This window comes from Hesperophylax consimilis, chromosome 4 (assembly GCF_061612785.1).
Source record: "Hesperophylax consimilis isolate HC1 chromosome 4, BYU_Hcon_1.0, whole genome shotgun sequence".
Lineage (NCBI taxonomy): Eukaryota > Metazoa > Arthropoda > Insecta > Trichoptera > Limnephilidae > Hesperophylax > Hesperophylax consimilis.
This window is the reverse complement of record NC_142839.1, coordinates 25,501,826-25,527,742: the sequence shown is the minus strand read 5'-3', so window position 1 is coordinate 25,527,742 and position 25,917 is coordinate 25,501,826. Positions and strand designations below refer to the sequence as shown.

Here is a 25,917-nt window from a genome sequence, read left to right as displayed (position 1 = left end):
ATACCTACAATCAAATCTTACATTTTACATCTAAGGACCATAGAGATTGAAACAAATTTACGAAACACAAATAATGGAAAGCATTTTCATTTGAAGTTTATTTTCTCTTCAAAGGCTTTTCGCTACGATCTTCTTTACATTATGGGCTTTGCAATATGTAATTAGAATGCTCAAACCAATAACATTCTCATTATAAGAGAGCCTATTTATTCAGCTCCCTCATGAGAAATGAAGCCTTCTTTTGAATTTTTGAATTATATTATTTCTATCTTTCTTCATCCCTTCTCATTTCTTATTAGAAACGTTGAAAACCAATAAGTTGTTCGGGCGAAACTTGGGGTAAGTTTTCATTGAAAATAAATTCATAGAGTATCCATATAAACCCCGAGGGATATCTGAAATAAGATGATATTTTCACTGAAAAAAATCTTTATACGTGTTTGAGGAAAATCGAGTGAAAAGCGTCGTGTACCGATATAACCAACCACTCGCAATAAAGTATTGACTGCCAGATAAATGATATGTCCAAGTTTCTTAGTGTTTATGTCGCTCACTACGTTGTTGGGCGGAATAAAATATATCTAATATATTATAATATATCTAATATATTATAATTATAATATATCTAATATATATATATATTAGATATATTAGATATATTTTAGATTACACACATATTTCGAAGGAGATATATTTTATTCACTTTGATATATTTTTTTTATGATCACTTCAAATGCCATGATTTAACAAAAACCATCCATCATGTAGGAGCCGGCACAACTCTGTCTTGGCTCAGTCTCAAATCAGATTTTTATGGTGACCGGATAGTCATCAAAATGATAATTCTTCACATCTTTAAAAAGTTATATAAAGTCATGGAACAATGACTAAACATATAAAATGATGAAACAAAAAAATGATTAACTGGATTATGTAGGTTGTTACGTTAGGTTAGGTTAGATTTTAAAAAAAATCATCGTTTCTAATAACTTTATATCGCTTTTTAAAGGTGTGTTGAAGTTTCACTGTGTTGAGTTATCATGGAACCGATTTTTATATACTCTCAGTATCGCCCTGGTAAAATATCACTAATTCTTAATCGAAATTTTGCTTAACCACTCGAGCGATTTTTGGCATGTTATGCCATGTTTGCAAAAGCGTTTTGAGCGATCGCTTGCCATAATGTGCCAAATTTATATAACCTCAAAATATGGGATAAACGGTGAAATCTAGGTAAATTCATTAGCTTTATACCAAGCTAACGATTTAATGTAAGCAGTTTTTATATTTATTTAGTATTGAAAAAGTTTTGGATAATACCTACCATTTTTCCCATCAAATACCTACTATCCATTTCCTTCCTTAAAAACAGTCTTGCCCACATTGAAAAGAATAAGATGATTTTGTTGCACTGTAAATTGTCGCAAGTCAGTATTCGTATTCGTGTCGTGTGGCAAGAAGGTGTAATCGTCGTGTCCTTGTCGTATATTAACATGCTTTGTGCTCTGTTTGCAAATATCAAAATCATATCAAAGATTATCTCCTTTTGGAGGAAATTTCACCCTGTGAACAGTGCAAGTTCGTCGAGAGACCTATTGCCGGGATTCATGGGAATTCAAGACTGTTTCCATCATTCAACATTTTCCGTGATTTTCAAACCCAATTGAATAATCTTTATAATGTCGTATTCTTGTGGATTTTATTTACAGTTCCTTTCCGTGTAATAGAACATGGTACAATATTAATATTTTAAGGAATGGCATCATTTAACCCTTAAATGCATGATTTATTATTTTTTATGGAAAAAAATATATTTTGTAGATATTTACATGCATATGCAAGGAAATATAAAGAATTTTTTTTTGTAATTATATGATATTTTATTAAAAAAATTGTTGCAGATTTACAACACCGTGTATTTAATAAAAATTAATATGAACAATTTACGTATGAAAAAAAATAAAAAACCTAAAAAAAATTCTCAAAACTAATAAGTGTACCGGAAAAATACGAGTTATTACATATAAGTATTGTATTATTGTATCTACTTACCTAAGAAAATTAAAATAATAACAGCAAAACAACACTGTAATTCTAACCTCCAACCAATTTTCGAGAATCTTCACTTTGTTAAAGAAAAAGTGACATTTGACATTCGCGAAAGAAAAAAAAGGTGATGCCACTCAATAAAATATATTACCGTGAACTTGATAATTCTAAAACGGCATGCATTAAGTATACACCAAAGAGTGAAAGGTGGTTTGAACGGTATGTTGCAGTTTTACAACAGTATGCATTTAAGGGTTAAATAATAAGGAAAATGTATACATATGACACCAATCTCTCGAGTGGTTGGATGGCTTTAGCCGTGCTTAGTGACGACTACCATACGCCCATATTATCATCTCTTCCCCTCCCCCCTTTATCCTCACAACATTCTCCAATTTAGGATGCCATAGTCCCACTGGATCCAGTGCAGTTCTGTATCTTGAGAAATATTCACAAAAAAAATCTTGTTTCATCCTCATTATATTAATATCCATACTGACTTGTATACTAATAAACTTAATTGAATGAATTAACTCGTCTCAAGTATTCGATTGTTGAAGTACCTGACTTTTCCATCAATTGACTCATAGACATTTAAATTGATATACCAGCTAATAAGGGGAAGGGGGACAAACCAAGATGTGAAGAGGGCTAGAGGCGGCGTGAATGTCTTCTTTTATATGATTTGTTAATAAAATTGAATCTGACTATCGGTATTCAGTCACTGCTTACGAATTACCAGTCCTTTTTATAGTGGCGCGCAAAAAACTATCTACAAATCCGGTAAAAAAAAATCGGGTAAACAAAAGTATGGGCTTGTTTACAAAATTAAATATTATTTTACGCTGTTTAGTTTGACATTTTTACAAATGTGTTATAATTTATCCACCTCACTCGTTTTTAACGTCGCTACGCCAGGCGGTTCGTTTAAAAACGAACATAGATCCTGCGCAGAAAAGTCGCACTCTGGACTGCGCTGCTAAACTTAGCCTTATTTTATTAAACTTTACTTTTCTGCTCAGGGTCTGGTTATTTCAATGTGAGATCTTCGGCGGTCCCTATATGACTGATGTCGTAATTTATTCAAAGCATTCTCGAACCCCCAAGATGTTAAAAATATGCTCACGTGGTTTGCCTCCAGCTCGTCGAAGTGATACCTAGATTTCATGTTAGGGCAAGTCTATCAATTTTTATGTCTGTGAATCCACCCCATTCTTCGTTTATCCGCGCTACACGTCTTAAGTCGTAGGTAACGAACTTAATTATATTTTTTAATTGCCACTGTAATCAATGAAAATAAATATTGCCACCAGGAATGTAGACTGAATGTAGTAATTTCTGAGGCATGGCGGTAAAAACCTGTACGACTGTAATGGGGAGATTTTAAAATAAAGCTAGATCTAAAATTCTAAATCTCTACTATACTGCGTAAGCAATTAAATTCCTGTACACTGGTTCAACGTTGGTATGGTAAATCCGGCCTTAAGCCTGGTTTAAGGCCGTTTTAACCATGCAAACGGAGTGGTAATAAGTCAAGTATTTCATTGTTCCGACCCTACGCAGCGCGTTATATCTACACTGCCTTTATAAGTAAAGGAGTAAGCGTACATAAATACTAAAATGTCCTCAAATGGAAAAGGGCCAGTGAAGGGAAAGGACTTTTTACGTCCATCAAGTTGCTCTCTGGTAGGAGCCCTGAAATGGTAAGCCGACTGACACCATTACTAAAAATTACTGAAATACCGGCCCTAACTGTGAGTTGGGGTATGAAAAGCTGACCGGATTAAATACGGACAATCTCTCAGACGTATCTCGTGATGAAGGAATCCAATAATTTAATTATGGTTTTTAAATACACACGGTGTCGGGAAACTCGTAGTACAAGCGGGAAACTTGTGAGTCTTCATCTCATATAGAACTCAAATTATTATTATTTTTTTAACTTTTTAAATTATTTTCAGCAACCAATGAAAGGGTTAAATTAATGAAATTAATCTAACCATCTACAACGGGCGTGACGACGTGTAGGTACATGAATTTGCTTTTGGAGAAATAAAAAATAATCTTGTAAGGCCGGGAAAACATGTCCGATTTTGATTTAGATTTTTGTCTGATCAGACTATCGGATCGGATGAATCAATTATACGTCCGATTCTCGGGCCCAATTTTTGTGGTCTCAGTGGTTTCCGAACTACAAGCGAAACACTACATCACCACAAAATATAATCTAAGGCGCAATTTATTAACAGACTTCCTAGGACAAATCCTTTATTTCCTTGTCATGGTACTCTTCCCTTACGTTACACTGGCATTGATGAATATGTGAATACCCCACAACAGTCCCAACTAGTCCGAACCATCTGGAGCCATCCCCAATTGGGGTAAGTTGTGAGGCTGAAAGTAGGGGGAGGGGAAGGAGATGGGGGAGAGGAAGGTCGGAAATCACCTAGCTATTCAGATCTGGTCACTAAACATGGCTAAAGCCATATAAAGCAACGTCCAATTATGAATTGTGGTCTTACACCAGGGCGATACTCAGAGTATCTTGCACTCTGGAACGTGCAGTTAATATACTGTATCTTATTTTAAATGAATAAATTGTGAAATGACACAAGTTATTAAAATAAAGTTTACTTGAGCACGCCGGGATTTAAACCCGCGACCTCCAGATTGCTAGTCGACAGCATTACCCCTCAACCACAGAGAAAACCAAATTATATTATATTCTCACAATTATTGTGAATTTTTTTTTTTTCAGTATGGTAGGATAATGAAGAAATGTTCAGAATACTGCATTTTCTCCACAAAAAGGATCTTCCTGCAACATATACAAAATCTTAGAATTCCCCACAATTTTGGAAATTCCCTACGAATTGGCAACCCTGCTGACGAGTCTAAAGAAACAGACGGACGTGGATTATTTTAGTTCAATGCAAAAGTAATAAAATAGGACAAGCCCTTCCGATTCGACCGTCCGATTCGACCGTCCGATTCGATAGTTAGATCGGATGTTTATGGACTGTCAACAGATGTATGGCGCGAAGGTCTTCCGATAGTCTGATCGGACATGTATTCCCGGCGTAAGAGACCTATTTTTAAATTGCTTCCTGAATATTGTAGAGCGTTTATACTGGTCTTGATTAGTTGTAGGTTTCAAGCGGTAATTTCCACGTTTTGCACGCAATTCCGAAGTAAAATAAAATCTACGCGGAAATCAAACGAACATAAAGCGTCGTTACTCAAAAACTGAAACTAATAAAAATAACAAATGGATACTTTTATAACGCCGTTTATGTGAAAAATTACTTCAAGAACGGCCGCTTTAGGAACAATTAGTCAAACGGCCAAAATAAAATAAATTAAAACGAAACTTTATTTTAAAACCTACCTACTACCACCTGTAACAAAGAATTTATACGTGACTTCCAACTAATGACTAAAACCGACTTCAAACATAAATTTCTGTTTACGTACTTCCACTAAGTGTATAATATCGTTTTGGTAATGTTTCTAACTGAAGCTTATCTGCCTGGTAAATCTAACATTTGATTGACTGTTGAGTGTTGAGTGCTGAGGTACACAGATATGGGTGATGAATGTGACTGTTACTTATCACATCTCTAACTGTCTGGAAAGATGGACATACGAGTCGGATAGCACAATAATTGTGACATTCTGCCCAGATAGTAGCCGTAGGATTGATAGCAGGGCCCAACATCAAGTATAAAGTGAAACTAGAATAAACATTATTAATTCTCAAGCGGTCAAACGTTAATTAATTATAAACCATAGTACTAACAATGAATCTGTTTTAAAACTTTCTTCATACGGATAAGTAGGTACCATCTCGTAATAAAATCCACGCTCTTGCGAACTCTGACAGGCAAAAGGTAGTTCCACCATGGCCATCAACATGACACATACAGATTAAATTCCAATCGGGAGAGTTAAAGCAGGACTTCGCTACGCTCAGTGAATTAAAGATTTCAATTGGTTTGTAAATTATTTCATTAGGTTGATTAGCCTTTTGGTGTGATGTTATGTCGGAACATCTGTTCTTACACATGGTATCCTGAACAGGTTATGGCTTCTAGTAACTACTATGTTTTTATATACCTATACCTAAGTTTCATAAGATGTATTCCACATGGGCTGTCGATTAAATACTTAAATGAGAATGTAAGAATTTTTAACGCAAACATAACGAGTGCGGCATTTCGCCGTGTGCGAATGTGTGAGTCCAGTAAATCTGTGTAGTAGGCACATATAAACTTTGGGTAAGTTAGGATAAGTTTTCACTAATTTCTGTAAAAGTCTTAATAACTTCAGTGATCATGGCAGTCATTGTTTCTGTATTAAATTGTTTGCAAATGCTGGAGTGAGCTTTCCTTCAATACATTATTATCAAAATATTCGTAGTTAACTTCATAGATTCGAATACTCCTACATAAATCCTGAATGGTCAGAAGATTTATTTTACCAATTATTTTATTTTGAAACTATTGAAAAAATCGTTGCAATCAATCGTGGAAACTTTGGTCTGATTTATAACCGTCGGCGTCGCGACGTGGCGGCGTCGATGCAAAATCTAAGTCTTGAATTCTTCCGATTCGATACGTCGCGTGTGGCGCTGCGCGTCTCGCCGCCTAGACTTATACAGCCCGGGGACGTGCGGGAAATTATGGAAAATTGGGATATTTCAGGGTAAGGGGAATGATACAAGGGAAGTCTTATTTCGAGGACGCTATGACGTAAACTTCCGTGTAGGTATTAAATCATAAACCCTTTCTAAGCACACCACATTTAATTTTTATTCGGATATTCAATCTATAATTACAATTTAAATTGCGCAAATTTCTTACGCGCCCTTTTTGACAATTTTTACCAGAATCCGTAATTTAAATAAAAATGGAAAGCCTAAATTTGCAAACTGGCAGATACAGAATCTTGATATTATATCGTAACGTCTGGGAAAATGTAAAAGTTGCTTCGAGAAACCTGAAAAAATCATTTAGTTTAAAAATGTCTATATTGTAGCCTCCGTGTTATATTTTGTCATACTACCTTCTATGCGAAATTCGAACCATCATTTTTAACTCCCCGAGGCCGAGCACTAATCTTTGTGAATTTGATCTATCACTATCATCGCAACCCACCGCCGTCCGCCATTATGGAGCGAAATAATTGATTACTCTAATCGCGTCATCCCTGATTGATGAAGGCTAAAGTTGCGTGAAGCTTTCGCTTCTATGTAAGATATAAAGCGCTAATCTGAAACCTTACCTTTTCCCGGTACTTAGCGTTCATTTCAAAGATTATTACGTCAAAAAATTCTTACAAAATTTTGTGTAATTTAAAAAAACTTTTATATTAAATATTCTCATACGAATATAAATGTGCGTGAGGATTTTTACCGGGAGTTAGTAGATTTATTTTATGGTGAACAAATGCGGTAATAGCGAAGTTTAAATTATTTATGATCTAATCTTTTTGTAAATTGTTATGTGAAAGCGGAGCGGCTAATGCCTACTAAAATATACTTATTCCTGATTAAATTTCACATCACATCGTAATTTCATTATGAGTACTTCTCCATAAGCTCGAAGGCCTGAAGATTTAACATAATGAACTAATCCGAGTACTTGTACTTAGGTACTCACTAGTTCTAGATAATATTTGATATTATTATAAACGGGCATATTGGATTTAGCTTTTTACTTGGTATTTTATCAAAATAACTTGTTAACTTGTCGTCAATATTCAATTTAATTTGTTAACTTGTCGTCAATATTCAATTTAACTTGTTATCCTGTCGTCAATATTCAATTTAACATAGTTTAAATAAAAGAAAAACTATACTCTATTAACAAAATTACGTTAATTATCAGTTACATAATCCGAAATAATACTTTGATAATGTTAAAATTAGATTTATTTTTTCATAAATTGTATGTATGTGTTGCTTGGTGATGTACCTTTGTAATTTTTTCTTTAAGCTAAAATGTAGGACTTTAATCAAAACAAAAATAGCAGAAAATAAAAATATCTATTGAAAATTTTCAAAATTGAAACTCAACTCCGATAAAATATTTAATATTGATATCCCTGTAAACATTATAAAAGCTAATGTTTATAAGACAAGGTTTTTATGCATAGCACAAATGATAATAATTTATTATAAGCAATAATTTTATAGTAATAGTTGATTGAAGTACTAGTACATATTGAATTATTTGGCGTGGTAGAAATAAGCCGACGTGGCTCAGTGGCCCAGAGCGTCTGACCGGACATCAGAAGGCGCAGGTTCAATTCCCGTCGGCGGCATTTGTTTTTACTCTGGAGATATTTTCAATTTGTATTGATATTACATTATATAAGCCTTAAGCTGTAGAGAGATATCTAAATAACCCACACAAAACAATCATCCCCTACTATTTCCATTCAGTATCGTACTACCGTAGTATCGAACCACCCGCACCCCTTTGTTGTCTGGCTTCCGAATCACAGAGCGATATCGAACTAGAATATTTTTCTGCGAAATTAAATACGTCCAGCGAAATGTCGACGAATAATAATCCTATAATTCCTATGACGAGTATTTTATGATTTTAAGAATCTTGTCAGGATTATTATTTTTATCCAGCTATCCGATATTCAGATTACTAGAAAATGTTTCTGGCATTTCCTGTGCTATTCTTTTCCATATTATTCTTTCCTACAGCCTGTAGCTATTAATATCAATAATCTAGCGGTAAAGATAACCGCACTAAAAATGTGGACACACGAAAGCGTTTTCAAAGTATTGTGAATGTGACCAAAGTAAACGACGTTTTTTACAAAAATATAGATGGACGCACAAGAATTTGATATGAACTTTGTTGTAGAGGTATTAGTTACAGTTTATCTCTTGCGCTCTTGATATCAAAAAATAATAATAACTGAACTTGCAATGTTATAAAGACATCCGAGACATATTTTGAAAAAAAAACATAAATTTTAATAAAGGCAAATAATTTCAATTTTATCTTTTTTTCATTCTTGTCTCTTATAAAATATTTTAAGCATATACTTTTATATAGACTAATAGCTGAATTCCCCGGCGTTGCCTGCGCTTCCCGCAGATTTTTTCGAATTATCATGTAGATAATGACCTTCCTCAAAAAGTCAAGTCTCTTGAAAGTCAAGTGTGCGAAATTTCATCAACTTCGGAATAAAAATGTAGATTTGAATGGAAATCAAATCCACGCCGCCCGCCCGGCCGCCAGCCACACTCTCATTTATACATTAGTTTTCATGTCTTATAATTCGTAAGTTATAAGTAAGTTCATCATAGTATTACTATTTTGTTGATTTTAATAAGTTTTACTATCCCCGTGTGACGCTATGCCATGTATAGGTACTACGGTTGCATTAAATATCCTGTTATACTTACATAGTATGTGAGTACATAGTATTACTGTTACTATAACTAAATAGTCCATGTAAAAGCCCAATAGAGCGTTAAAAAATAAGTTATTGTTACTATAACTAAATAGTCCATGTAAAAGCCCAATAGAGCGTTAAAAAATAAGTTATTGTTACTATAACAAAATAGTCCATGTAAAAGCCCAATAGAGCGTTAAAAAATAAGTTATTGTTACTATAACTAAATAGTCCATGTAAAAGTCCAATAGAGCGTTAAAAAATAAGTTATAGAATCATCATTCGACGTAAACACAAATTTGACCCTATGCCATTATAATTATAGTGGGAGAAAGCAAAGGTGACAATTTTGTGATAAGCGTGTCGGATCGTTCGGTCGGATGTTTTATGCTCTTTCATTAGTTGAACTTTGATAACTCTATCTCATATTATACACAAATGGTACAAAAAACCAAACAGACAACTCATTTTCAAATGTATATTTTGTTATATTTTTACAAGCATTTTGAGGCAAATCCATTTCTGAAATTTCACCATCATTCAAAAAACGGTTCGAAATCCCGGTATCACGGAATTATTTTCGGTAAACAATGTAAAACAAATTATACCTTCGTAATGTTGTTTCCCCATTGAATCCTAATAACTGGATGCTGGAGAGAGGGACAAGGTCCGCCTGCGATGGATTCTAGTAATACTGTTCAAGTCGGGAAACCGATTGAAAACTTTTGAATAATTGCGAATAACTTTTACCACTCGGGAAGGTTTTATTACTAGGAACCTACGTGTTTTAAAGTACTTTAGCAAGCAAAACCTTTTATACTGAGCGGAGCACGATTCGAGTAAGCAGGCTTTTGTAATTTAATTTTAGATGTAATTGATGTATACAGTACAGCTAAAAGCGAAAACTACTGAATACAGATCAAAGTTTTATATAATCGACGAGAAACAGCTGTTACAATGCCTACTACTATTAATTGGTAAGGAAAATAGCTTTCCGTTTTCTGATAACTTTAATATGAATATATTCCAATTGGTTGTTTTATCGATCGACCTACATTGAGATTTGAGACCGTATAATGTACAACACAATTTGGGTAAATATGGTCCCGCCGCTAAGAGCTCCGTTGTAACCTTCTTTACCAAGGTTACAAAGGAACTATGTAACAAAGCCTAATACCTATACATATATACCCACCTAACGTAAATAAACCTTAACATTAAATAGACGTCATAACTTATTGTAAACGAAACAAAGTTTTCCATATTACCGAATTGTAATTATTTTCTTAGCAATTTTCGAAGACTTTAATTTCCTATTGGTTGGCCGGAGATAACATAGATTATCGATAATAGGCATGGCAGAAAGTTTAGTCCTGAATTAATAAGTAGGTTAACTGCGTAATTGAGAGGTCGCGGATTAGATCTGGGGGGAAAGGGATGAATTAAGGTTTACGGCCAGTTATATGATTGTACTGGGATTGACGTGAATGATGAAGGGTGAAATGAGCCCGGAGATATTACGTAATACAGAACGACATAAGCTTCCCATAAAGTGACCTGCGCGCTGTCGGTACATGCCGGATTATTACACTTCCGCGAACCCTCTTGCTTTAAGGGCGGCCTTATACACCATTACATAACATTTTGACCATTAGGTCTGATAATAAATTCATTTGAACAGTTGTCGAGAAGTTACTCCTGCAATTTTTACTCAGTTTCAGTCCTATGTTTCAAACTCGATTACATCTGATGATCATCAAAGCGCCATGTTGAGTTTTCGACATTTGAACGGTACGCTAAACGACGATTCTCAACCCGTCTAACGTATGGTCAAATTAAGCTTTGGTTCAAAAATTGCCGCTATGCCCGATAGCTTGGCATTATTTGATCAAAAGCTGAAACGAGTGTAGTGTATAGTATAGTCACTGCAAACGATAAAATAATGGTTTTAAAATACTGGAATTTTGTTGACACCAAAACAATATTCGTCTTTGAACCTTTGTCGTAATGATTTTTATATGTACCTTTTTTTCTTTGCAAAATATTAAAATTATTTAGAGAATTTTTTTTGAAATTGTTAGTTATTCAAGAATGTAATCCGTACACCAGAGTGAACCTTTGTTTTACTGGACAGTGTTTACAAGTGCTTTTGGGAAAACTGCGGGATTTTTATTTCCGTTGGGATCCTGTCCCGGGTATTGAGAATTCCAAAAGCACATAAGTACTTTGTGGCCATCTGTTGTTACCTAAAATATATACAGAACATTTCCTTAATGGTTGAATGAAACACGCCGTTTACCTCGGTTCCGGTGAGATAAAGAGAATTTTAAAGCTTTTTGGATCTTGCTGGGATTTCCCGGATAAAAGTACCCAGATATATCGTATATTATTTTTGTCACGCTCAAAGCTACATATTATGTAGACTTTCAAACTACCGGTTTTTACGGACGTTTTTACTAACGGATAAATTAGTGAATAGCGCCGTTTCGGTGAGACCGTTATTTCTTCTAACCAAGTAGAGATTGAGCGTGTGTGTATTCTAAGGAATAGGCTGCCAACTTTACCCTATTACTGTGACTATTTACGGTTTGTGTAAACCTTGAATCGAAAGCTTTCATTTTTGTTTACAAACTTTATCATTCATTAAAATCATTACACAAAGCTTTTAAAAATAGTAACTTCTTTCAATACCAATTTCAATTTGTCTAAATTTAATATTTTCTTTTGACAGAAATAACTTTTTGAAGAATAATTTTAATCATTGTATAGATGTTTGAGTAAGTGCGTAAATTAATTATGACTTTGGGTTTTCCGCGTATAGCCTTGAGTGTTCCGCCTGAAAAGAAAGCCGGGTGTTACCATAAATTTCACTTTTGTTTAGTTCTCCTCCCCTTCGTAAGCAGGTACCTATGCCCGCCAACTACCTATCTACCCTCTGTACAGACAGCTGAAAAAATATATAAACGTTGGTAAACGAGGTTTCTTCAAAGTCGGTGTAGTGAATATGTGTAAAGATTTTGCTTTTCCCGGCGACCAGTAAGCACAATACTGGCTTTTAGGTACGATTTTAAGAAATTTTTAATTACTACGAACCCAAATGTTGGCTGCATCTGGAGTTTCGCCATACTATTTAATATGTATTTTAAAAAAATCTTAAAGACAGCCCTAATTTACTTAGCATAATTACCTTCCATATACCAACTAGAAATGCTTTATCAAAAACTCCTTTCAATTGCGGCAACAATATCAGGACTAAGTCATTTAGATACTCGCTTGTACGTAGATTGCATGCAGTTAGAAATACTTTATCAGAAATAATAGACGTGTTCAACTGCACGGAATTTAGTTACAAGAAGGCTATAATAAAATACCTCATAAATAAGTTTTTATGTTAGCTTTTATTGTTATTTTTCATGCGTTTTTATTTTTAATTTCTTTAACAAATTTTACTTATTTAATAATGTTCAATTAATATTTCTATTTTTGATACTGGCAATTCGTGGTGGAATTCCTTTATAATAATATAAGAAAGAGTTTTAAAACTCTCTTCCACTATATTTTGTTTTTGACCGTAACCGGTTTCAGACTGTTAAGGCCATCTTCAGTCTGGTACAAATATTTTTTAACATATGGCTTATATAATACATTGCATTTGGGAGAGGGGAACAGGGAGTGTCATACAATCCGTTTATTCAAATTATTTGATTTTCCTATCTTCATTGTTGAGTCTTGCTTTCCAATAATATGATATCATAATGTACTCTATACAAAGCTAATTGCCTATTAAATAAATGTATAAATTACATCGGTTTGTTTGCTTTGTAGATTAACCCTTCAGTACATTCATCACATTTATTCAGTTTGCAATGTTTCTGTGTATTTTATTTTTTTAACTTTCTGTAAAAACACATACTGTTTTAGAAACTAGATAAAATAATATTTCCGGTGTATGCATTTAAAATAAACATAACTATTTCTTAATAATAAAATTTTAATATCAAACATGAAAAATGTTGTCAAAAACGCTAACCACATTTTTACTTAAGTTTTTACTCCAATCATAGAAAAAATTAGAAAACTCGATATTTCGAAGACATTCGTATTGTTTGGGAAAATTGTAAGAAAACTGTGCCTTCACTTTTATCTCGTTAATATAATAAAAAAAATAAGAAATAATTTTTAAAGTTAAACTGATTGTTACGATAGCGGCACAAAATATGAATAATCAATTCAGTTTGGTTATTTTTAGGATTTTATTAAAATGGTCACAGTATAAATATTTGAGGCAAATTGAAAAGAATAATTATTTTCTTTCCAAATTCAAAAAAATATTTATTTCTGCATAATAGAAATAAAGATAAAACTACTTTTATAAAAATGGACGCCCGGTCATATATGACCCTAAAATGCTGGAGGGGTTAATATTTATTTGGGGAATAACTTATTTGAAATATTTACTGATTTTACTGATGTCAAGTAAGTATATATATATTTTTTTATCTTTTCCGATTTTATGTCCGGGTTCAATCTTCCCCATAGGAAAAACCCTTCCACACATTTTTCCACAAATGATCATCTGTCAATCAACATTATGCAAGTGCATTATATAAGCAAAATAAATACAAAACAATACAAGAACAACACGTCAACTCACCAGAGATCAAATGGGAAAATTTATTAGAAATTAGAATTTTCATTTCAGAGGGTTCGGCTCGGTAGAACTCCTAACAGGGCCTATAAATCCTACCGATCCCTCAACATAAATATTTAAAAAATCTTTCATTATCCTACATGTATTCAAAACGACCGACTTTTGCATCTCTAAATATATTATATTTAAATTATACCATACTATTATTATTATAATTATGGTTTCCTGGAATTCTCGGTTGATGGATGTAAAGTTAGATTTAAAAGGGGCACATATTTCAAATAAGCGTAGACATGATATTGGAATGGACTCGATATAAAAGGTAATACATATTTAGAACGGTGACCGGATAAATCATCAAAATCATAATTTATCACATCTTTAAAAAGTTATATAAAGTCATGGAAAGTGATGAAACAAAAACTTTATTAACTGGGTTAAGTAGGTTAGGTTAGGTTTAAATTTTTTTTTCATCGTTACTAATGACTTTATATCACTTTTAAAGTGTGTTGAATTGTCACTGTGTTGATCATGGAACCATGATGTGATAACATGTGATAAAAATTACAATGGTTATGGGAGCGGTGATTTGTCATATGCTTCTAATTGTTTATTTATGACAAAGATTGGCTATATGGATATATTTTTTCAATCTTAAATTAAATAAATACATGTACCTATATGTTTGAAAAATATAAATAAAGGATTCAGGATTGTCCCATTTCAGATTATTTTTCTTTATGTGTACACAGAAAGTGTATTTAGAAGACTCTGAGTTTAGTGTCTTTTCTTATACGAGGTAGTGAATAATATCTTCAGAACATTTTGTAGAGGCGATTTTTCAATCATTTAATGTGGTTGTATAGAGTACAATATAAGCACATTAAAATGTACAGTTAATTTATAGTATAAAACCATACTTACCTTACAATGTACATTTATTGCGTACGTTGTTGTTACCTATTTAAACGTAGAATAATGAGTATGGCTGGTTTATTGAAACACTGTCGCATTTTAATGCGATGGCAATTAATTTCCTGATAAAATATCCATAGTTTATTCAGAAATTTATTTAAATATTATGACATGCGACAATATTAGTAGTTTTATGAACACGTGTTCCACCGTCCTCATAATTTGAAGACAATCACCTGCAGTCACGTTTCTAATGGGAATACGAATAATTTGATCAGATTCTTTATAAATGAAATATTTTTATAATAGTAAGTTTTCTCCGCGTATGCATAACTAACTTGATGGAAAACCTTAAAAAACAAATAAACAAGCTTTTACAGCAATATTATTTTCATGGATTTGACACGATTCTAATCGTTTTAGACCGGATTGTAATCAGATATTTCTTCGAATTTATTTATTTTTGCGGTCTTGTAAACGTTCATCTTTCTTTGCAAATGACTGTCGCAGGGGTAGGGGGCGACAGCCAGACGCCCTTTGTTCCATCAAAAAGAAATTCGAAGTCTAATAATTCTGTAAAAACAAGCCGGAATAACATTCCCGTACTTATCAAATTCACGGGGTTTTCATGCGAGCTTCAGATATTTATCAGCGGGTTTCCATGTTCTCCTGCTTTTTACTTTTTGTTTTTGTATGCGGACCGTTGAACGTGAACATGCCCCGGGTAGCAATATAAAAATGAAATTTTATTATTATTTACACGACGGTAGGTCACGACTCCCAAAAAAACGTGAATAGATCATTAAAGATTTCATAGGTTACGAAGTTACGATGCCTTGTTTGAAATCTTCGACAATGTAAAAAATACTGTACAGATTATTATTATTTTTTTTTTTTTTAGATTTTTTTTATATAAATTTAAAATAAATCAAATTTAATAATGTTATAATAATTATTACGGCTGTTTCGGCTTTTGAGGCCATTATCAAACTGTAAAAACTGCCTCAAAAGCCAAAACAGATGTCACATTAAAAACTGTAAAAATAACAGAAATACTTGCAGAACTTAATAATTATTATAACATTATTAAATTTGATTTATTTTAAATTTATTTAAAAAAATTAAATGGAGTTCTACGAATTTAACACCAAAACAATAAATAAAAAATGTACAGATTATCCCTAAAATTCTGATCTACTGACATTCGACAGGTACCAGATATACCATCCAATATATACTATACAATCAGATTGATTATTTTTTCGAGAAAGATATCGATATTAAAAAATTCAATTCCACAAAGTACGATAAAATTGACATTGCTTCTGGCACACACACACACCCACGACTTACTTTTATCGGTTTATCTCTTCAGTGTACTCAAATAGTAGTTCATGAGCTCCGTCAAAAAATTAATTACTAATTATTCCCAAAAGTCGTTGGTTTAAAATCTGGCAAATTTTACCAATGTGCGGTTAAGGGCGTATCTGGGCGTTAACAGGTTGGACGGGGGGATTTCTTTTTATTGGCTGTTAAGTCTTTTCAAGTATTTTACAATCCCTCAAAAATGCCTGACCCCTTCCGATTTAAAATAATTTTTGACTAGTGGATCGCCTTAAAACAAGTATTTTATTAGCATTGTTTCGGTTCATAGTTGAATTGAAATCGAAAGAATCGAAAAAGTTGAAGAGTCTGTCATATTTCATTTCCGCCGAGGTCTGTAGTCATAACTTTTGATGTCCTCTAGTTGCTCTATAATACATATATTGCCTTTATTATGTGGTATCATAAAAATTTAATTTGTTGCATCTTAACAGCCATATAATGAGAATTACAAAAATATACGTAAAAAAATATAGGATGGTCAATTATAAAGTCGCGGTTAAAAATCGATAGGATCATACATTTGAAATAAACCCCCAAACCCAATATGCAATGGCTCTGCAATCTGTTTTGTTAAAAACACTTTTTACAGTAATCCCTCCGCGTAGGAAGTATTTTCGTTAAAATGAAATTGAACGTTTATATTTTGTTTTCGTTTCAGAAATAAGCGGCAAAATTTGGGACGGAAACGGAACATACGTGGTGGATAACACCCCCCAACATTCCAACACTAATAAGAACCCCAACACCATGCTGATCGGTAAGTAATAAATACCTACCAAGGGAATAATTTTCCTTATTATATTATTATATAATCTACCCATCTTGCTACTTTATAGCCAAAGATACATAATCTAATATCTTTGTTTATAACATACATATATTTTAATTGTGACTCACTAGTTTCAATCATTTTTATGCCTTTATCAAACTCAAAAACTATTATAATACTGACTTTCGATCTCAAGAATTCAAAAACATATTGCGTGAAATTTTCAATGTCTTTTTATAAATTCATTTCTTACTTACTGTCAGAAGTAATAAGACCGGTGAGATAGTGATTTTATTATTTCTAACCAGTGTTTCAAAGGCTGCATTCCAAGAATAGCAGAGATTAGAGCAATAAAGGCCAAACATTGAGATAAATTGACTTTAATAGTATGACACTATATATCACTTTCAAGTTAGTAATAAAATATTAAAATTTTTATGACATTCTGACCAAATTTAGATCATTTTTAATGTTATAATGTGCTGAGCAATAAAGCTTTAATGGTGAGTATTCACAAATTTAACAGAGGTTCATTGTTCTGTCTTTGCGGAATTCTTTTGTGTGTAATCTCCAGACATGAAAAATACATTTATCAGTGAGTTTTACCCACTGACGAAAGAATTCCTACGAAGTTTTATAACATTTTTTGATATGGAGTTTGTGATGTAACATTTAAAAATAAATGTTTAGTGAAACTTTGTTTTGGAAATTTTATATTTTAAAAATGTACCAAACATAATTGTGCCAACCACATATTATTTAATTGGCTCTACTTCTTTCTAGATTTATCTAATACATATATACTATCCAAGGGCGACCAGGTAATTTTTCAGGAGGTTTCAAACCTCCTCCTCCTTTTTTGTTGTTTTAGTTTTTTGAACCCCCCCCCCACCAAAACTGAACCCGGATGAAATAAATAATAAGTAATAAAGCCCTAAAAAGAGTTGTAATACACGATTTATTAATAATACACGGGTTGTATTTAAAGATTAAGCAAACTTTCATAAAATATTATAATCTCTTAACCCAGCAGCTAAATTTAGAAATAGCTAGCAAATACATTTCTTTTGACCTTACATATACTGGCTTATTTTTATAAAAGAAAAAAGAATATCATGGGATGTTTTTTGATGTTGGTCCATAAAATTGTTTTGAACAATACTTTAAAGGAACAATTTTTTTTTCTCCGCCGCTCTATAAGTAAAGTACATAATACATACATAGATGGATTATATCGAATATGGGGTTTCTTAGGTGTTTTATGACAGAAGCTACCATATAAGTAATCCAAAATCACCGCTTTCAGCTAGTATTGAATTTTTGTCAATTTTCTTGAATAGATCCAACGAACCTACAGTTTTTTTTTATATATTCACTAAGCATATTATAAAGCAACGGAGCTTTATAAGAAAAACCCTTTGTCCAAAGGATGTTCTGATATTCACCGGCTGATACATTAAAGAAGAATCCAATCTAGTGTTGCGCACTTGTTTGCGCAATTTTTCAATGATTTTTCAACCTTTACTCTTTATTCACGCGCAATGACGGGTTAATAGTTCCGAAATTTAATAATAAATACGGACAGAGAACGTTTGAATACAACATACCGAAGATATTTAATTTATTACCTGACACTATAAAGCAATGTAAATCTATGAATAAGGTTAAATATATGGTGAAAAATTGGCTATCGGAAAAAAAAAATTTATTTTAATATGTATGAAAAATTGTATGAAAAAATTGTTAATTCTGTAGATATAAGATGTAAATTATAACTTTAAAAAATGTATTTGAAACTAACTTTAAGCACCTGTTGACAAGCCAATTCAATCGGCTTAGCAGGACTTGTTTGTTGATATTATGTATTAACTATTTATTCAATAAAAAATAAAAAAAAAATAAAAAAAAAAAAAAAAAAAAAAATTATTGTATTACTTATTGAAATCAATCAAAAATCAAATTTTTTCCCCCTAAATTACTTTCGCTATCCAATCTCATTGTTTTATCTTGTATGTATTAATATATTGGTGTAATTATAAATGACTAAGCATCCAAAATAGTGAGATGAACAATCTGTCTCTTTGTTTTCAGATATAGTGATACCTTCCATAATCATCGCCGCCCTCTTCATAGGAAACGCATTCATAGTACTCATCATATTTAAATACAGGAAAAGGTGAGTAACAATCATTCAAATATTATTATTATTATTCAACAGCCATAGTGCGGTACCATAGTATTGAAAAATATAAAATATTCGGTTCTTTGTTACACATGTTTATTCAGAAATGATTAATAATTTTTGTTTGTGGCTGGTGTTTTTATGAAAAATATTTTCAACAAATACATGCACGCGTTAAGAAAATCTTGTTTATGCAAATCTAACTCAAATGTGTTTATTAACTGTATTTTATTCTTACACATAAGTAATGAATTGATAAATTATAGCGTCGTCCCACTGGCTCGGGTAAGGAATCGACAAAAACTGGAGACCTTGTAAAGAGAAGTCCCACAGTGGTTATGCTCCAAACCATAGTGAACTTTACTTTTCTGTGCAGGGTCTTCGGTTTTTGTCTATTCCTTACCCGAGCTAGAGTGACGACGCTATAATTTATCAATTCATTACTTATGTATAAGAATAAAATACAGTTAATAAACAGATTTGAGATAGATTTGCTATGGACATGCTCCAAACCATAGTGAACTTTACTTTTCTGTGTAGGGTCTTCAGTTTTTGTCTATTCCTTACCCAAGCTAGAGTGACGACGCTATAATTTATCAATTCATTACTTATGTATAAGAATAAAATACAGTTAATAAACAGATTTGAGATAGATTTGCTATGGCTATGCTCCAAACCATAGTGAACATTACTTTTCTGTGTAGGGTCTTCGGTTTTTGTCGATTCCTTACCGTTACCGAGCCAGTGGGACGACAGGATTACTTTTGGAGCTTTTTGTAACTATATTATGATATATAATATAAACCCATCGATCAACAATAGAAAATCATGTACCATGTATCCTTTCCCATAACTCGTAACTCAGCTCGGCGGTTTTCTCATGTGTATACGCAGCATAATATTTACATGCAAATTATTTTAAAGAGGACATGTTTATGCACACTGATAGTATTGAAAGTTTTCCAACTAGTTTGAACATTTTAAATTATTATTGCTGACTTCTTACTGTAGATTTATTTTTAAATTTCATGATGTCGTTAAGAAAAAAGAGTTATGTTTGAAATCATTTTTCTGTTGCCACAAATAATAAAGCCGAATGCGCTACTGTTCACAGCTAATTAGTACAAGTGCTGGTTTGACTGGAATATGATAACTATTCTAGGGAATATGAAAACTAAGCACCCCACTGTTCAAATCCTCAGGCAAAATCTGATAAATCAAGATTGTTTGTGGAGATAATTGGAACAATCCCGATTCGTTTGTGAGTGATGTTCCAACCATAACTTCATTATCTGTGGACCAACCAAATTCTCCTCAACATTTTAAACTTCAACCAGAAGTATTTTAAATGGCACCGGTAATTGTATATGTTTCTACATCTTCAACTATGGAAAAATCTTCAATTAAATCCATATTAAAGTAAGGTGAATAATGAACTAGGGAGCTGTCAAAAATGTATGAATCCCGGTATGTGTTTTATCAATCCCGATTAGTAGTGAACCGCCATCCATGAGAGCCGTCGAACGATCACACAGATCTCTGTTCACCGGGTCACTGGGTTCGCAGACGTTCACGAACGACTCGGCTCACCAGCTCTCTCGTTCACTCGTTCGCAAAGATCCGCGAAACGTGAAGATCGGTCTTTGTGAACCGGATCTTGCGGATCCGTATCAAGATCTGGTTCACCAAGCCGAGTCATTCGCTAACGACTAACTTATATCACCTAGAATCAGTACTGAAGTACTTAGAAAAGTAAACTGTTTATTTATTGACGTAATATTTTTAGCCATCCAATTCACCACTACACAAGCAAGGGTCTTTTTGAAATGATCTTCCTTTACCTTGTTGATTAATAAATGTTATTATTACATTATCTTCCATATAAATAAAAAAGTAAATGCTCGTTTGTTCAAAATCTTAAATCTGCGAAACTTCTTCACCGATTGCTTTGAAATTTTGACACAACGTTGCATTCAAATACGCTTGTGTTTTTATATATCTATATTATATAGATGTCACCTGTAACAGGTAAACACATGCTTTTTTATTAAAATTAGTGCCATCTGTTGGACAATCATGATTTTTTTTAAAACAGCGCCAGTAAAAGCAGCGTGCGCTATTGTTTCTCTATCTGCATAGACAGACCGAGCCGCAGCAACGCGTGGCGGGGTACAGCTAGTATTCATAATATAATAACATGAAATGATTCCATGAATATACTAAAGACTCTACTATACATATTATGTTAACACATTGTCGTCGGGACACGGCCTTTGCCGTTTTTCGCGGACTGTCGGTCAACTGCGGGACACGGCAAATGCCGTTTTTGTCGACTGTCGGTTTTTGGTGGGAAACGGCATTATACGGGTTTGTTATCAGCGTGAAATACTATGATTCATAAGTGGAATGGGCTCTTTAATTAGGCGAGGCAACCGCAAAAGACTCTTTTTTGACAAGAAGCAATTAAACATATGAGTTATTGAGTGTGCGCCTTCGACCTTAGGCGACACTGTTCAATTTACGCGATCAGATTTCACACATCCAGCGATTGTAAAATTGCGGGCATGGCAAATATATATTATTTATATAATTATATAACTATATGATATGAATAAACATGTTATCTTTTGCATGGAATTTTCAAATATTGAATATTGAATGCTATTTACTGAATTAATATCAGGTTTTTATATTCAGCTTTGAAATGTGGTGAAATTATAATGTAATCAAAGCAATTATAATTTATTTTTGATGATCAAATGTCATATATGATTTCTTTGAAAATTTCAATTGAAAATATTATTTGGTTTAGAAATTGTGTCAATTTTAGGAAAGCGATATATTTATGCGGTAATCGCGAAAAACACCCGCTATAGGCTAGAGTCTATTGTTTGAAGCGCCCGACTACAATGTGTTAATAAATTAGTATAAACGGCCTTGAAGCCTCTGACATCCTCCATGGTCTAGGGGTAAGGCTCTCGGTACTGGAGTGCGCAAATAAATTTTATTTGATTAATTAGTTTATTTCCTAATTTATTCATTAAAAATAATATGTTCTATATTTGCGGCACGTTTCAGAGCATCGCCATGGTGTAAGACCACCATTCAGAATTGAAAAGTTTGAATTTGAAATGAAATTGAAATGACTTCAGTCGTGTTTGTTCTCTACCTTCCTCTTATCCATCTCCTTCCCTTCCCCACAACCTTCAGCCTCACAACATACCCCGATTGGGGGTGCCGTAGTCTCACTGGCTCCAGTTGGTTGGGACTCTTTTGTGCGGTATTCGCATTAAATAAATAAAAATGAACATAATGTAATCTGAGATAGTAGCCGGTGAAGATTAAAGAAGATACAATTTTGAAAATAAATTATTTTCCAATTAATGTTGTATTAGGAAATTTGGAAATATATAGAAATATTTGTCAATTTGGCATTTAAGCAATATCATAACCGAGGTGACATTACTTGTAAGATATTGTGAAATAAATACATTAAGTCACAAGTCGGCAATAATTAAAAAAAATGTTTAAGTAGCATCCCCAGACTAATTAATAATTCGGAAAAACTGAAACATTAAATTTATTGTTAGAGCTAATTTCTTCATTAGACCATGTAAAATATTGTATATATATTCAGAGCCCTGGTTGGATAGATTGCCAACTTTGATTGAATATTTTCATTAGAGAGAAAATAACTTATCTAATATATTTATTTAATTTTCAGAAAAGATGAGGAGATCGGCGAGAATGAGGAGTTCACACTGGTGCGAGAAGGGTCGGTGAAGAACGGGCGGGTGACACACGAATGCAACGAAGACATGACGGACGCCGTATAACCAAAGATTTATAATTAAATGTTTAAGTTTTCTGAGCAATTTACATAGACAAAAGTTTACAGTGGTATTTACGATTAAAAATGCATGAATGATTATTTTTTAAGTATATTTGATCTTGTACCTATCCTGTAAACCTGATTGTCATTTTGTTATTTTGTGAAATTAACAGTAAGTATTTTTTTGCACATTTGAACAATTATCTTTAAGTGTAAATAATTGAAAATGTATCGATTGAATCTTGTGATTATTTACTGATATTCGTGCATATGTATTTTTATTAATAAATATTCTCCAAGTAAAACCAATCTTTTTTTATGGTCTTGAACCGCCCTACTGTCTTTGTTCATTTAAAAAATTATTGATTAAATTTCAATGGAATAGCTCTTGAAGGTTATACCCATCATTGTAATGTTAATCATTAAATAAGATAATACTAATATCTAAAGGAAAACATGAAATAGAACAAGACAAGAAAGTAAAAAGGTACTTAATGGTCGCAGCTGGGAATCGAAGCCAGGATCTCTGTCTTCTGTCTTTTATCTTTCTGATGTCCTGAGTTTATATTGAGGGATCAGTAGGATTTATAGATCCAATTAGAAGTTCTACCGAGCCGAACCCTCTGTTATGAAAATATCTGGAGTCGGTGACTTAGTTTCCCATTTGATCTCTGGTGAGTTGACTTTTTGTTTTTGTATTATATTGTATTTATTATGCTTACATAATGCACTTGCATAATGTGGATTGACTAGATGATCATTTGTGGAAAAGTGTGTGGAAGGGTTTAGTTTTTCCTGTGGGGAAGATTTAACCCAGACAGTGGGAAAAAAAAATAACACAAAGTAATAAATTGAAGAACAATATTGTTGCATTATGCATGTAGGATATGAAGGAAGCTAATTCAATAATGTAGTAAAGATGTAGGGTGACAATGTGTTGATATTTGATTGAAAATAACATATTTTGTAATTCATTTAAAAAAGACAAAGGTGAAAAATAGAAAAAAATTATAATGCGATTTATTTGAAAAGAACAAGAATGCAAAAAAAAAATATTTTGCCATTGATTTAAAAAAGACAAAGATAAAAAAAAGTGTAAAATCTTTTTAAAAGCACACAAGGAATTAGACGACTTAATAATATGTTCTGTAAGGTTATTAAATATAAGTGGAGCCTGATGCAAATAATTTATTTGACTAAATGAAGATTTAGTGTGAATAGCTACAATGTTTATACCAGAGAAAATTCTAGAAGTATGGATTTGCTGTGTTCTTTCTCCAATACTAATGTTATTAAATCTACAAAGCTTTTGTGTGATAGAAAGATGTTTGACATTAAATGTTGTTTGGTATTTCCATTGACGTTATCTAATTTCCTTCTGTAATACGCTTGCTTTTTAAATTTTATAATTTTTGTACACCAGCTACTATATCTTTTATAATAATCCAGCAGATGAATATTATTTAACTCTACTGGACATTTGTAGTGCAATTTGTCACGGGTTCTGAGGCATTCGATAATTCCATCATATAACCAAGGTTTTAAATATTTAAAGTTATTTTTCACTTTGTACAGATGAACAACTTTTCCATTTTTAAACATTTTATAAAATATGTAGCAGCTGAATTACATCTTGACTGTGACTTTTATATTAGTAGCGAAGATAGCTCCCAGTGGTTCAATTTTAGATTTGACCTTAATATGATCGATACAGCTTGAAATGGTGCAAGAAACTCTTGCAGGTGAAGTTATGAGGCTTCAAACCGTGAAAAGCCAAAAGTGAGAGGTATTTTTGAGTTTTCATATTACTCAAATCGAAAGTATTAATATTTATGATTCCATAAAAAATTACTTCTTTATTTTGTATAGATCTAGAGTCAAGCAGTGCACTGTGATTCAAGGAAATTATCTGTATGAGCCTGTGACGGAGATCTATAAATACACAATTTACTCAATACATATCTGAATTCAAAACATCTGAAAACAACTTCCTCCACAGTCGCTTGAACATTTTGTTTTACATAGGCAACTACACCATCATTTTGTAAATACATTGTTATTATTCGTGTTGTGTATAAATGGTGGTCAAATTTTTCAGACAAGCTTCTGTAAAAACTAGTAGTACCTCAGGACGATGTTCAATACAATCAAGCGTAGTTATGGTCTCATCAAAGTTTTTATTGAATCTTCTAACGTTCAAACAAAATAAAGTAAACTTTGAATGTTTTAATAATGTATTTTTGCAAGTTAATCTGTATTGTCATCCAAATCAACGTTTTTTTACTAAATCAATATCCATTTTTAATGCTGTAAATATTTTCGGTGCCTTTTACTATTCAACTTATATAATATTTTTTTGAGGTCATCTTCGTGTTTTACTTCTCTGAATTTTTTGCCTTCATCTTTTTTCATAAGAATGGATCCATTTTTAAACCAAATATATTGATATTTCATTTTTTTTCCCTTTATTTTGGCTTTCCGAAGTAGATCCTTAAGATAGGGAGATAATGATTCTCCAAGGAATGTCATTAATTTTCTCAAGGTTTGAAATCACCTTCTTGTTTGCTAATAATTTTAATCTTTTTTCTGGATTTCTAATTTTTAGGAGAATTTTTTCTGATCTGGTCTTCTCATATTGTCTTATTTCCGAGGCAATATCCTCTGAATCTATTTTGAGATTAGCATTTACTATTAGTTTTATGGCAGTTATT

At 32.6% G+C, this 25,917-nt stretch overlaps 1 protein-coding gene across 1 annotated transcript in view; it reads left to right on the top strand.

Moving 5' to 3' along the window:
* Nucleotides 1–23,505, top strand: part of LOC149424423 (uncharacterized) — a 148,739-nt gene extending 125,234 nt beyond the window's left edge. The window contains exons 7-9 of the mRNA XM_089651552.1: nucleotides 17,082–17,180; nucleotides 19,284–19,368; nucleotides 23,099–23,505. Coding sequence (XP_089507678.1) covers nucleotides 17,082–17,180; nucleotides 19,284–19,368; nucleotides 23,099–23,210 — 296 coding nt within the window. The 3' untranslated portion in view covers nucleotides 23,211–23,505. The remainder of the gene's footprint in view (nucleotides 1–17,081; nucleotides 17,181–19,283; nucleotides 19,369–23,098) is intronic.
* The last annotated feature ends 2,412 nt before the right edge of the window (nucleotides 23,506–25,917 follow it).